At 42.3% G+C, this 12,270-nt stretch overlaps 1 protein-coding gene across 5 annotated transcripts in view; it reads left to right on the forward strand.

Moving 5' to 3' along the window:
• The window catches only part of LOC144261028 (tumor protein D52), a 191,929-nt gene that overhangs the window by 34,275 nt on the left and 145,384 nt on the right, over positions 1-12,270 (forward strand). For 3 of the 5 annotated variants that reach the window (XM_077810092.1, XM_077810093.1, XM_077810095.1), the window contains 3 exons: positions 5,891-6,009; positions 8,694-8,842; positions 9,794-9,895. In XM_077810092.1, coding sequence (XP_077666218.1) covers positions 5,891-6,009; positions 8,694-8,842; positions 9,794-9,895 — 370 coding nt within the window. Of the gene's footprint in view, positions 1-1,493; positions 1,650-5,890; positions 6,010-8,693; positions 8,843-9,793; positions 9,896-10,939; positions 10,967-12,270 lie in introns of those variants that run through there. The other 2 variants (XM_077810091.1, XM_077810094.1) reach the window with 2 other exon arrangements.

The following is a 12,270-nucleotide window of genomic DNA, read 5'->3' on the forward strand; positions in this document are numbered from 1 at the left end:
TATGGAACAAGGACAACTCTGCTCAACATCTTCACCTTAAATCAATGTGGGAACTCAAGGTACGCATCCTCAATGTGACCAAGAGTTCCCTAGCAAAATCAGGGGGAAACTGACTTGGCAGACTGTAAATTAGATACTTCATGCCTCTCCTTTGTCAATCACAAAGCAAAAATCCCTTCCAGTTAGCCTGTAAGAAGTTATGTGAGTAAACTTAAGATCACTAGCAGGCCAGATAGATTAAGAAAAATCTTCAGTGTACATGGAAACATTCCCCCCCACCCCCCCCATTCATGGGCTTTAAACTGTTGTGCCTATCATGGTATTTCACATCTAGTCAGACTTAACTTATCCCTATTTCTGCTCACTGCGGGCAAAGTTCATGGAAAATATCAAATTTACAATGACTGGGAAACCTACAACCTTTCAACATAAAAACGGACATACTGGTCCATCTAGCCCAGTATCCTGTCTTCCGATAGTGGCCAATGCCAGGTGCTTCAGAGGGAATGAACAGAACAAGTAATCAAGGACCACATTTCCTGTTCCCAGAACTAGTGGCTCAGATCATATTGACTACTCCTAAATCTTAATTTTTTGGCAGAGAATGAATGAGTATCTTCAGGTCAATAGGTAACTTTTTTGAGACCATCAATATCTTGTGTGTATGGTTCTAATAGTAATTCATTTTGTAGTAGCAGAACAGGGAAGTCTGTAAACAAGATTTCTCAAGTTCCTAAGGAGATGTAGTTCTCAAACTGTGTAGCAAGTGCTAATTACATCTTTTAAAAGCCAAGTGCTTTCCCTCTTGATTTTGCAAACCATGTAGATCTCAAATGAGGAAGACATCAGCTCAGAAGATGGGTTTAAAAACTTGATAATCTGAGATGCTAAAATGAAGATGCCATTCCTGCTCTCCAGACTAACATGTACTGGGTTAGTAATTGGAATGTTGTCATTGGAATTAAACCTCAAAAGTCATGAGGTTGCCCATGCTAATTAGTCAGCTAACATACACTGAAAGACTTTTTTTGAAAAAAGCACCAGGTAGGTCTAAATTGACAATGTATTAATTTCAGCCATCCTTAGATATGTAAGGTAACTAAATTACCCCACACAACTTGTGGCCATCCAACTAGTTAAACTTCTGAAAAAAGTCATCCTAGCGTTAATTTATTTTGCAAGCATCTTAGAATGAAAACAATGTAGCTCCTTAAGTCGGTTCAGTCTAGACTTTAGCTCCTAAAGAGCTGACAGTATCCCAAAATGTACAATGGAGGAGAACTCATAAAACAAAGAAAATATCTTTCCCCTTCTGCAAAATAAGGGGATTAGATAGCTGACTTCTTACCTTTAAACTTATTAGGTGATAACAACTGTTACTTATGTTTTGACATGAAATTGAGTCGGTCAGTCACTTGCTAGCAAATGTGTCAATATTGTCTACCCACCTCAGATGGAGAGCTTTCCACATGCTACTGGCAGGATGAGATTTTTAAGCTTTTTGGGAAGTTCAGATCTACTATGAAGGCTGCTTATAACCCTGGCTTCGGGACTAACCGAACTCCCACTAGGTATAGGGAAAGAGGACTCTGAGTAGCAGCGATTTCCAGTCTCCTGAAAATGTGGCATCACAAAATCCACCTTTGCTGGTAAGTGGTGCAGAGTTTGAGGACTAAATGCATATGGAAACCTATCTACAGTTTTGACGTGGGTGGTCTAGAGCTGAAGATTGAGGCATGCTGTACTGTGAAGAGGATTGTGCTGCTCATATTGACCCTATTCCTCAAATATATAGATGTTGCTGACAATCTGGCATGTGTCATTAGCACTGAATTAACATAAACTGTTTATGGATAGATAAGCCAGATGACTGTTCCAGTCAGCTTGTAATTAAGATGGTCGATGAATCCCAATTAACACATGTGATTAATGCACAGCACAATTAGTGCGTTCATTTTTTTTTAATGTGCGTTAATCGCAGAACCTCTGGGTGGGAGGGCAGCATCAGCTGCTATGGAGAACCTATGTCCAGTCAGGCACAGTAACACAAGCAGTCACCAGAGGGCAGGAAGAGAAGAGGCTAGAGAAAGATGTGGTTTTCATCCTGGCTCCAACAGAGAAGTAGAGATCCTGAACGAATTCGCCCTCCCCCCCCACAGGTGTCCATATTTCTTAAAGTAAAAACAGGATGACTAGGGGCTTGCCTGAACTGCACGCCCCACCCCGCCCCAGGGCTGAGCCCTGTGCTGCCTGTGGCCCACCAGCAGCAAATTTCTCTGCTTTCCTGCTGGTGGGCAGTGCTGCCTTCAGCTGACCCCCAGGCAGCAGCCACCACACTGTGCTCTGCCTTGCAGCTGGGACAAATGCCAAGTTTTGGCAAAAAGTAAGGACAGCCAGGACAGAGCTGAAAAAGGGTCCGGTCCTGGCCAAAACAGGACATAGCATCATCCTAGCCAGCCCGTTCCCTATTGTTCCCGGCCGGCCCCTCAATTCTAGGACCAATCCCCCTGTGTCGTGCCCCATTGCCACTAGCCAGCCACTTGCTCTGGGGTACCCTGTAGAGGACATAGGCCTGGCAAGCTCAGCCTCCCTGCACCAGCCTCTCCTCCCCTGCGGTATGATGAGTCCCTGAGGTAAAATCACTCTTCCTTGCAAACAAGGGCTTGCTCAGCTGAACGGAGACCAGCTCGCCTCCTTTTACTGAGCTAGCCCAATACCAAAAACCACCCTTCCAGAAGCAGCTGCAAGACATCTCCCTCACCCTCCTCCTGCACAAGTTATTGCTTGCTCCCTCCCGTTGTCAACCCCTGCCCTCACAGATTCTTCTCCTATACACATCATTACTTACTTCCCCCCCATCCTCCAACACTGAATGCTTGTTTGTTTGAGGTGAGTGGCTGAACAGGAAGTAGGACTGAGTGGACTTGTAGGCTCTAAAGTTTTATATTTTATTAAATGCAGTTATTTTTTATCATGAAAGTTGAACTTACAAATGTAAAGAGATTGCACTACAGTACTTCAATGAGGTGAATTGAAGTTTTTTTACAGTCCAAATGTTTGTAATATAAATTGAGCACTGTACACTTTGTATTCTGTTGTAATTGAAATCAATATATTTGAAAACATAGAAAACATCCACAAATATTTAAATGGCATTCTATTTAACAGTGATTTTTTTTTTTAATTGCTTGACAGCCCTACTTGTAATATACTGGTGTCCCAACTCTAAATTCTCAAACCAGAGTCTCTACTTGGTTTTATTTTTTGTTTCATATCTTTCCACTTATTTTTGCACTTAAAATATCAGGGTTGGAAGGGACCTCAGGAGGTCTAGTCCAACCCCCTGGCTCAAAGCAGGACCAATCCCCATATCCCTAAATGGCCCCCTCAAGGATTGAACTCACAACCCTGGGTTTAGCAGGCCAAAGCGCAAACCACTGAGCTATTCCTCCCCCACTACTTGTTCTGAAGTAGTCAGTTAATTACTGAAGTATAGAACTGAGCTACTCTGTTTCCAGCTGAGTGTCATTTAGTATTAATTGTATTAAATTTTAACACATGAAAGCCAGATAAGTCTGTTAGGATTCTGGAAGCTATCTTGGCTGTGACCCTGTATCCACTCCTGGCCCTCAATAGGGTGTCTGAAAGCATTAAGTACAGAAATTCCTTACAGCCATAAAATGGCAACATATTTTATATGTGCCCCAATTATCCTTTGGAGAAAAGAATACTACAAAAAACTTTGGATCCAGCAAGCTGTTCCAAACATTACTCAGTTGCTTGTATCCCTTCAGGAATAAGGTTTTCAGGCAGTCTTGGCTCAAGAGCAAGTAGTTAACATACTTTTTGGGGAGGCTGTAAAAATGGTGGTGTTACCTTTTGGCACTATAGTAAGAGTGGGTATTTCAGGTTTGTTTCTGGAGAGTGCCTCTTAACAGTTATATGGATGAAAACACTGGGATCTGTTTCCTAGAAAATAGATTAGGCGCACTGGCTTATCACAGAAGGGTCTGTCTTTGACCCTTTGAGGTGTAAGGCATGTCCTTTATTTTCTTGTGATGTACGCTCTAGGTTTAGCAGGGTTTTTTGTTGTTTTCCAAATAGAAAGCCAATTCTCTTCTGATGTAATATCCTTATTTTCTGTCCACATACTATTGTGCTTGCATTGCAAGCTCACTGGTGTAGGGACTGTTTTATTTACACAGCTCCTAACTCAAGGGAGTCCTGCTCCATGATCAGGGTTTCCTGAGTCTCTGGTAATACAAATTAAGAAGTGAGAATAAATGGTTTAGCAAGAATTACTTGCCTAATGAGCAGTAACACTGAACAAATTGCTGGTAGATCAGAAAGTATTAAGGTTGGAATCTATTAGCTTTACACTTTAGTGCTGTGTCCACCAAGGTTGAAGCCAAAAACTTGTTAATCAGACTACTGCTATGAAGCATACATTTAGTGGAGATCACAGTACATGCCAGTATTTAAAACCTGTTTTGGTCTGAAAAATGAGGCCCCAGGGCTTGTCTTGCTGACTCTTTCAATTTCCATATCAAATACACTCAATTGGTTTCTCAAGACAATCAGAACAGCAGATTCAACCATGAGCTCTGGACAAGATGGCTCTCCTTGCACATCATTAAACAAGGTTCTTCAGGATAAATGTTTAGAGTTACAATTGGCAATCTCACTGAAAGCTGTGAGGTTGTACTGCTAGAACTGTCTAGAGGTCTAATGACTTACAATGAGAATAGATTTCAGAGTAACAGCTGTGTTAGTCTGTATTTGCAAAAAGAAAAGGAGTACTTGTGGCACCTTAGAGACTAACCAATTTATTTGAGCGTAAGCTTTCGTGAGCTACAGCTCACTTCATCAGATGCATGCTGTGGAAAATACAGAAGATGTTTTTATACACACAAACAATGAAAAAATGGGTGTTTATCACTACAAAAGGTTTTCTCTCCCCCCACCCCACTCTTCTGCTGGTAATAGCTTATCTAAAGTGATCACTCTCCTTACACTGTATGTGATAATCAAGGTGGGCCATTTCCAGCACAAATCCAGGTTTTCTCCCCACCCTCCCCAACTGATCCTAAGGAGAGTGATCACTTTAGAGAAGCTATTACCAGCAGGAGAGTGGGGTTGGGGGAGAGAAAACCTTTTGTAGTGATAAACACCCATTTTTTCATGGTTTGTGTGTATAAAAACATCTTCTGTATCTTCTACAGTATGCATCCGATGAAGTGAGCTGTAGCTCATGAAAGCTTACGCTCAAATAAATTGGTTGGTCTCTAAGGTGCCACAAGTACTCCTTTTTTAATGAGAATAGAATCCATCTTACTTAGTTTTGAATGGCCAACTTAGCAGCTAAGTATAAAATTCCTCATTGGTCTGTAAAGGAGATGTATTCGAAAAGCTGTAGACCTGGTGTCTATTTAACAAGGCACCAGGCTTCTTTCCCAACCCCCAGTTATGAAGGCCAAAGGACAGAGAATATGGCTGTTCTGATCCCACCTTAGTGCTAGGTGCTATCTGTATTTTCTTTGGGAACTTGGACTGGATGTTAAAGGATGACAGGCAGTACTTTCCCCCAGCTACAGCAGGGGACTGGCAATGGAGATTCAAGAATGTCTGCTTTCTTTTTTTCCTATCCATCCTACATGTATAAGACAGGGCTTTCCAAACTAGGGAAGCTGATTTCAATGCTGATGTCAAACTAGGAGGCCCTTATATAAGTGCCAAAACAATTGCCTTAAGGATTTCAGTGCTCCTTAGTACACAAACGCTGGCACTTTAGTGTTTGTCACAAGAACAAATCTTGCAGTCTCCTTGGAGACTGCAATACATGTACCATCTTTTCTTACCATAGAGTTCTCTACTAATCTTTCTCTCCCAGGTTTGCTGAGCTCAGACACAGTACCTGAGGTAGGAGAGGATGTTGCTGCTGCTACTGTTAATATGACAGAAAATCTTTCTGAACAAGAACAGGAAGAGCTGAGAAAAGAACTTGCTAAGGTAAAGAACAATCTGTATGCAAGTGGCTCTCACTCTGAACGAAATCTTTCAGAAACCAGCAAGTTCAAAATTTGAATAAGATCCTTCTCTAAAGTGGCTGTCAAAATAGAAGTCTGGAGAGCACTGACCAAAGTGGTCAACTTTGGGTCCCCAACTTTAGGCATTTAATCTACCTTGATTTTTCTTCAAAGCTGGTACTCACAAATCTCACTAAAGTCAGCTAAAGCTACCAATGCTCAACATTACATAACTAATCAGTTTCAGTCGATGCCTAAATATAGCTTTAAGTCTGTTTTTAGGTTCCCAGGCTTGAACAGCTTGTCCACTTCCCTTCACACTTCAACTTCAGCATCCACTAGTGAAACATCCCACCCTGTTCATGTTTTTATTTTTTGGAGTGTTATCGATGTGCACATCTTATTGCTAATGGTTAACAAGGAAACTAATCTGTCCTCAATTCATACCAGCAGTGAACATTCAGTAAACCTTTTTTAAACAGACCTTATAAATGAGCCAAAATGAACTAGTTTCCTAAAGCCTTTACTTCTAAAGCTGCTTGAGCACCCTCTAGCTTCAGTGTAACCTGAAAAAAATCAGGCTGCTCAAATAAGACTTTACTCCTGAGAGAATTCTGTGCCATGGTGTATGTGCAGAATTAATGTCCCCTGCAGATTTCTTTGCTTCTCTGCAGAAAAATGACTTTCTGACAGGGAAGCTGCAAGAGCAGTCACACACCACTCCTTAGCAGCACAAGTACATTGTTTCAAGCACCTGGAACAGCTGGCAGAGAGGTAAATCACTGCGGGGCTGGACACACGCCTGTCAGTGGCTCTTATCCTGAGCTGGGATGAGCTGCTTGTCCTGACTGGGCTGGAGGCGGAAGAGGATGGGACTTCCTCTTCCCCTTCAAGGAGTGGCTGGAGCTGTTAGATCCATCCCCCAGAAACCTCCCCCAGCTGCAGGAAGCTCAGCATCCTCCCCTGCTTCCTGCCCCCATCACTTCTCAGGTGCAGGGAAGAGGGGTCACTATATGGGGAGCTGGTCCCCCATGCATCCAGACCTTCCATACCCAGACACCCCTGCCAAGCCTCACCATGTATACCCAGAACCCACCTAACACTCCATACCTGAACCCCACCCCACTGAACCTCAACCCCTGCATCTGGAGCCCCCTGCACCCAGACAACCTGCCTCCAGACCACTCCCACTGACCTCCCTGCACTCAAACCCCCACCCTGATGAGCCTCACCCTGAGACCCTCATCATCCAGACCCCCCAGCTAGCTGCACCCAGACCCCCACACCACCAAGCTCCACTACCCCAGCACCCAGTCCTCTGCTGAGACCTCCACACAGAGATCCCTCCGCTGAACCCCAACCACCTTCACCTGGAAGCCCATACAGAGTCAATTGCACGTGGAACCCCCCCACCATGAGCCTCTGCATCCAGATCCCCCCACACTCAGACCCCCTACTGAGCTGCCTGCACCCAAATTGTTCCACAGAGTCCTCTAACACCTGGATTCCCCCCCCCCACTGAGCCCCTCCACGCTTGGATCCTGCCTGGTTGAGCCTGCTTGCCTCACACCTGGTGCACCTGGCGGAGAGGGCCCCAGGCTGTTTCTGGGGTAGGCCCAGGCCTCGTGTGGTGTCTAGGTCAGGTGCAGCCTCACCGCTGAGTCCGTGTCCCGAGGGTGGGGAGGCTGCAGGGTGATCTCCCACCTTTGTGCTGTCAGTGGCCTGTACTCCCCACTGTCATGCTGGAGCCTCCACATTTATTTATTGACAAATAAAACTTGCAGAATTTTAAAATTTTAGGTGCAGAATGCCCTCAGGAGTAAAGACTGCTAGAGCCTCCATATAGTTTAACTTCAGACCCTTAAGTTTGAACATCTTGGCCTAAATGCTTGTTTTAGGTATCCTAGAGTTGATGAATAAAGCTGGCATTCCCCAGCTAGTCATTTCTTTAGCCTCTGCTGGCCTGTTCAGGAGTGGTGTTCATATATAAGCAGATTGGTTGAGCACCTCTCCTCTGAAGATAGGGCCTCCATAGGGTGCTTCATGCTGGACAATCGAACCTTGGCATTCTGTTTTTAAGAAACATAATACTGTCAGTCTATTCTTCTCGAGAACTTTTAGTCTCCAGGGCAGCTACTCTGCATATTTTTTTTTTTTTTTTTTTTTTACAAGTGCTCAAATCTTATGCACAGAACAAGTACAGTGCAGGCTTCACTAGTCCCTGTAACCATGCATCAATCCTGAAAGGACTGTCAAGACGTGAAAGTGTATGGTAATTCTCTTAAGTCAATCCTTGGCTAAAAACTGTCTGGTAAACCATTATTTACTATTAATAAGCTATAGGGCCTCATTTTTCTACTCATCCAGATTAATCTCCTAAATCATCTAGTCCTCCAGAAATGCTGAAATAACTGGAGGAGATGAGGACCCCCTCCCCCCCTTTTTCATTAGGCTCTTCCTAATGTCTGCAGTCCTTTTTTATAAAAAGACACTTTTGCATCAATCCCTTTCTAAAATACCTAGATGAAATGTTAAAACATGGCATCCATTGTAAATTACTTCATTATGCTAAATGTTCTTCAGTTAATAACTTACTAAATGAAGTATTGCTAACTGGTTCCATAACTTGTTAACTGATCTTCCTCCTTGAACTGTATACTGCCCTAGGTAGAAGAGGAAATCCAGACACTCTCACAGGTACTAGCTGCCAAGGAGAAGCATCTAGCAGAGATCAAAAGAAAACTAGGAATCAATTCGCTGCAGGAACTGAGGCAGAACATTACCAAAGGCTGGCAAGATGTGACTTCTACTTCAGCGTATGTTCCTGTCACTGGTTCAGTGTGTCATGAATCTGTGTTGGTTAAGTGAAAACTGTTCCTCTGGTAAACTTTGTAACACATTTACTAGTCAAACTTTCTTTACTTACAAATGTCTGAAGAAACAGTAGCAGCCTTCTTGAGGGTATCAAGTTTAAGGTAAAACTAAGCTTCATTAAAATCTAGCTAAGTCCCTGTCCTTCTATCAACCCTGTCTTTACAGTGCCATGATTCCTATTCCGCATAAACAAAAAAAGCAATTCTGTCTTGCCAGCACATTGCACCACCAAGATGGTGCGAATCAAATGCAATACCCTTCCCCCTTTAATTGGCAAACTATTAAATCTTTCCCTTTATGTAGGAAAAGAAATGCCCAATATCACAATGGGCACTTGAACCTGGGATTTTATCCAAAAAAAATCCCAAAGATAGTTTTTAATGTCACTCAACTAGTGGATATCTGAAAAATCTGCAGTAACTGTATGCATGAAGTAAAAAGTTTATACTGAAAAGTCTCATAATGTTGAGATTCAGCAGAAAGCCTTTACTCTTACTTAATCACTTCTTCAAGCAGTTTTTCACTAGAACCGCACAAAATTTAGCAATCTTGGTTTCAGCCTGCAGCTTAAATTACTTCTCCAGTGGCTGCAGAACATCTTGCTTTGCTTCATGTATAAAAAGTAAATTGATTTCTAGGTGAGCCTGCACTGAAACTTGAGTGATGACAGTGAATTAAGAGTTAAGGTTAAAGGGACTATTACCTAGTCTGACCACCTGCAGAATTTCAGATTCTTGTGATTGGGGCATATTTTGGATATCTGTCTTGATTCAAAGACTTAATGTTCATGTGGATTTTTTAGAATTTTTTTTGGTATCAAAATGTTGCACAACTTGCGACTATCAGCAGACTTACTAATGGAATCCAATTTACCTCTGGCTGTTTGAATATAGATATAAGAAGACGTCAGAAACCCTGTCTCAGGCTGGGCAGAAGGCTTCTGCTGCTTTTTCATCAGTTGGCTCAGTCATCACAAAGAAGCTGGAAGATGTGAAGTATGTTTCATTAATCTTTCACTGAAGTTCAGTGTGTGTTGGTGGGGAGGGCACATTATTAATTTCACTTACACTTCTGATCAGTGAGTAAAGGCACAGAGTAGTATACCAAGAACCTGCAGAGCATCTGCTGCTGACTTGATCTGGGTGAGAGAACGGCTGCTTGTGGAATGCACTCCTAAAATCATTATATGCAATTCTAGTCATATAAGACGTTTCTGTGTGCAAAATAGTTTACTATTAAAATATTTTACTTCTAATGTCACTCACTTGAGTCTCTTGTAGGATATTACACAGTAAGTATTTTCATCAGTACTCCTGTGGTGTCATTGCTCCTGGGTTTTTTGGCCATCTCAGCCTGTGGAAGCACATTACATTCTCTCATGACAGTCTAAAACCTTTGCATCAAAATCCATTTTGTATGGATAGCTTTTGGTGTTTTGTTTGCTCTCCTCAAGTCATGTTTCATGTTTTTATAAGCTATTCGTAACTTCATTCTGAGAGCCTGATTTTATTACGTTTTTGTGAACTATTGCCAATGTGCCAGGTTAAAAGCTGGTAACTGCCAGACTGAAGCTGTTGCTGTCTTGTGCCAAAACTGCACATCCATTCTGTTGCATCTTTCATGCACACGAATACCAAAGACAATTTAAAACTACACTCTGTTTTGACCAGCATGAAAGATTTTTTTTTTCCCGAGTCCATTAACATCTGAAGGCTTATTCAATCCATACAATTGCACTGCTTTCACTACAGGAACTTGCGAAATTCCTGTTTATCTTGCCTGTGTCTTGCTGTAGCTTGTCTTGCATTAGTGGACCAAATTATTTGCCTGTTAATTGGCCTATAAAAATTTAATCCACTTAAGAATTTGTTTTTCAATGCAATTAATGTAATAAAGTCAGCCCTGCATTTCAAGTGCTGCCATTTACCTCTCTTGCTTCTATAAAATGAGTGCTTGAGAAGTAGCTACATGAGATTAATTTTACTACAGATTTATCAGAACTTCCTTTCTTTTTTAATGCTTACTCTGGCGTCCTGCAGATTGCAGGCATTTTCACATTCCTTTAGGTAAGGTGGGCTTTAGAATTGTTAATACAACTTCAGCACATAATTGGTTAGACTGTTCCACATCAATTTTTAAAATTGGTTTATCTAGGAAACAGTTAGTTCCCTTATAGTAACCACACAGAATAAAAAATAACCCAGTGTTTTTAATGGCAGGGGTTGGATTACATCATTTTGGGCAGTTCCTAAATGAACATGAAATCCAGATATACAGTAATACTTTTAAAAAAGTAAAAGAAAGGAAGCTGTTGAGAGGAGGGAGGGGGAACAGTTGTGGAAACATGTTATAAGGAGATGTGAAAAGCCTTTGAGGTCAATGGCATGCAGAATTCCTTCGTCTAATGTCTGATTAAAAGTTCTGGTCCCCTGTTTGTACCATGTATGTTTGTTCTGCAGTGCGTTGGTAGAGTAGTTGTCCTTTCAGTGTGTCTCATCACAGTAGCTGTTCAGTAATTACACTGGTGTCACAGTACTTGAGGCTAAATACATTTCAAAATAATTGATGCATACTGATGCCTGTAATCTACCCAGCTACACTATTTCTCACCCTTTCTGTATTTACTATTTTTGGAATCCTAGGCAAGCTTAATATTAACTTGCAAATAAGACTCAGATTTATAAGCAACTGAAAAGCCAAGGCAAGCTACTAAATTTAATGTTAGTATACAGACTTTGGTGGATCATCTTGGTCTGACTAAATATAGTGTATAAGGGGCAATAAATATTGATGGAATTGACAATGTATCTGCATAAACAGTATTCACACAATACCATGTAAAGGGTTGTGTATTAAAAAGGGGTAACATGCACGAGAAACTAGTACTTCTAAATATATAGTAATTCAAGTATCTTAACAGTGTATAACAGACCTATGGCACAAATATTCTGAATTTGATTCAGGTGTTTTGTAAAATAATACTCCTGTCTTCAATGTTTTATCCCTACCAGTGCCCCTTGGCTCCAGTGGCTACCTGCTAGAGCAGGGTTGGGCAAACTTTTTGGCCCGAGGGCCACATCTGCGTATGGAAATTGTATGGCAGGCCATGAATGCTCATGAAATTCCCACTGGGATATGGGAGGGGGTGAGGGCTCTGACTGGGGGGTGTGGGCTCCAGGGTAGGGCCAGAAATGAGGGTGCAGGAGGGGGCTTCAGGTGGGGGTGCATATTCTGGGGTGGGGCTGGGGATGAGGGGTTTGGGGTGCAGGAGGGTGGTCTGGGCTGGGACTAAGGGGTTTGGTGGGTGGGGAAGGGGGTTCAGGGGTGCAGGCTTTGGGTGGCGCTTCTATACCAAGGCTAGCCTAGACAG

This window comes from Eretmochelys imbricata, chromosome 2 (genome assembly GCF_965152235.1).
Source record: "Eretmochelys imbricata isolate rEreImb1 chromosome 2, rEreImb1.hap1, whole genome shotgun sequence".
Taxonomy (NCBI): domain Eukaryota; kingdom Metazoa; phylum Chordata; order Testudines; family Cheloniidae; genus Eretmochelys; species Eretmochelys imbricata.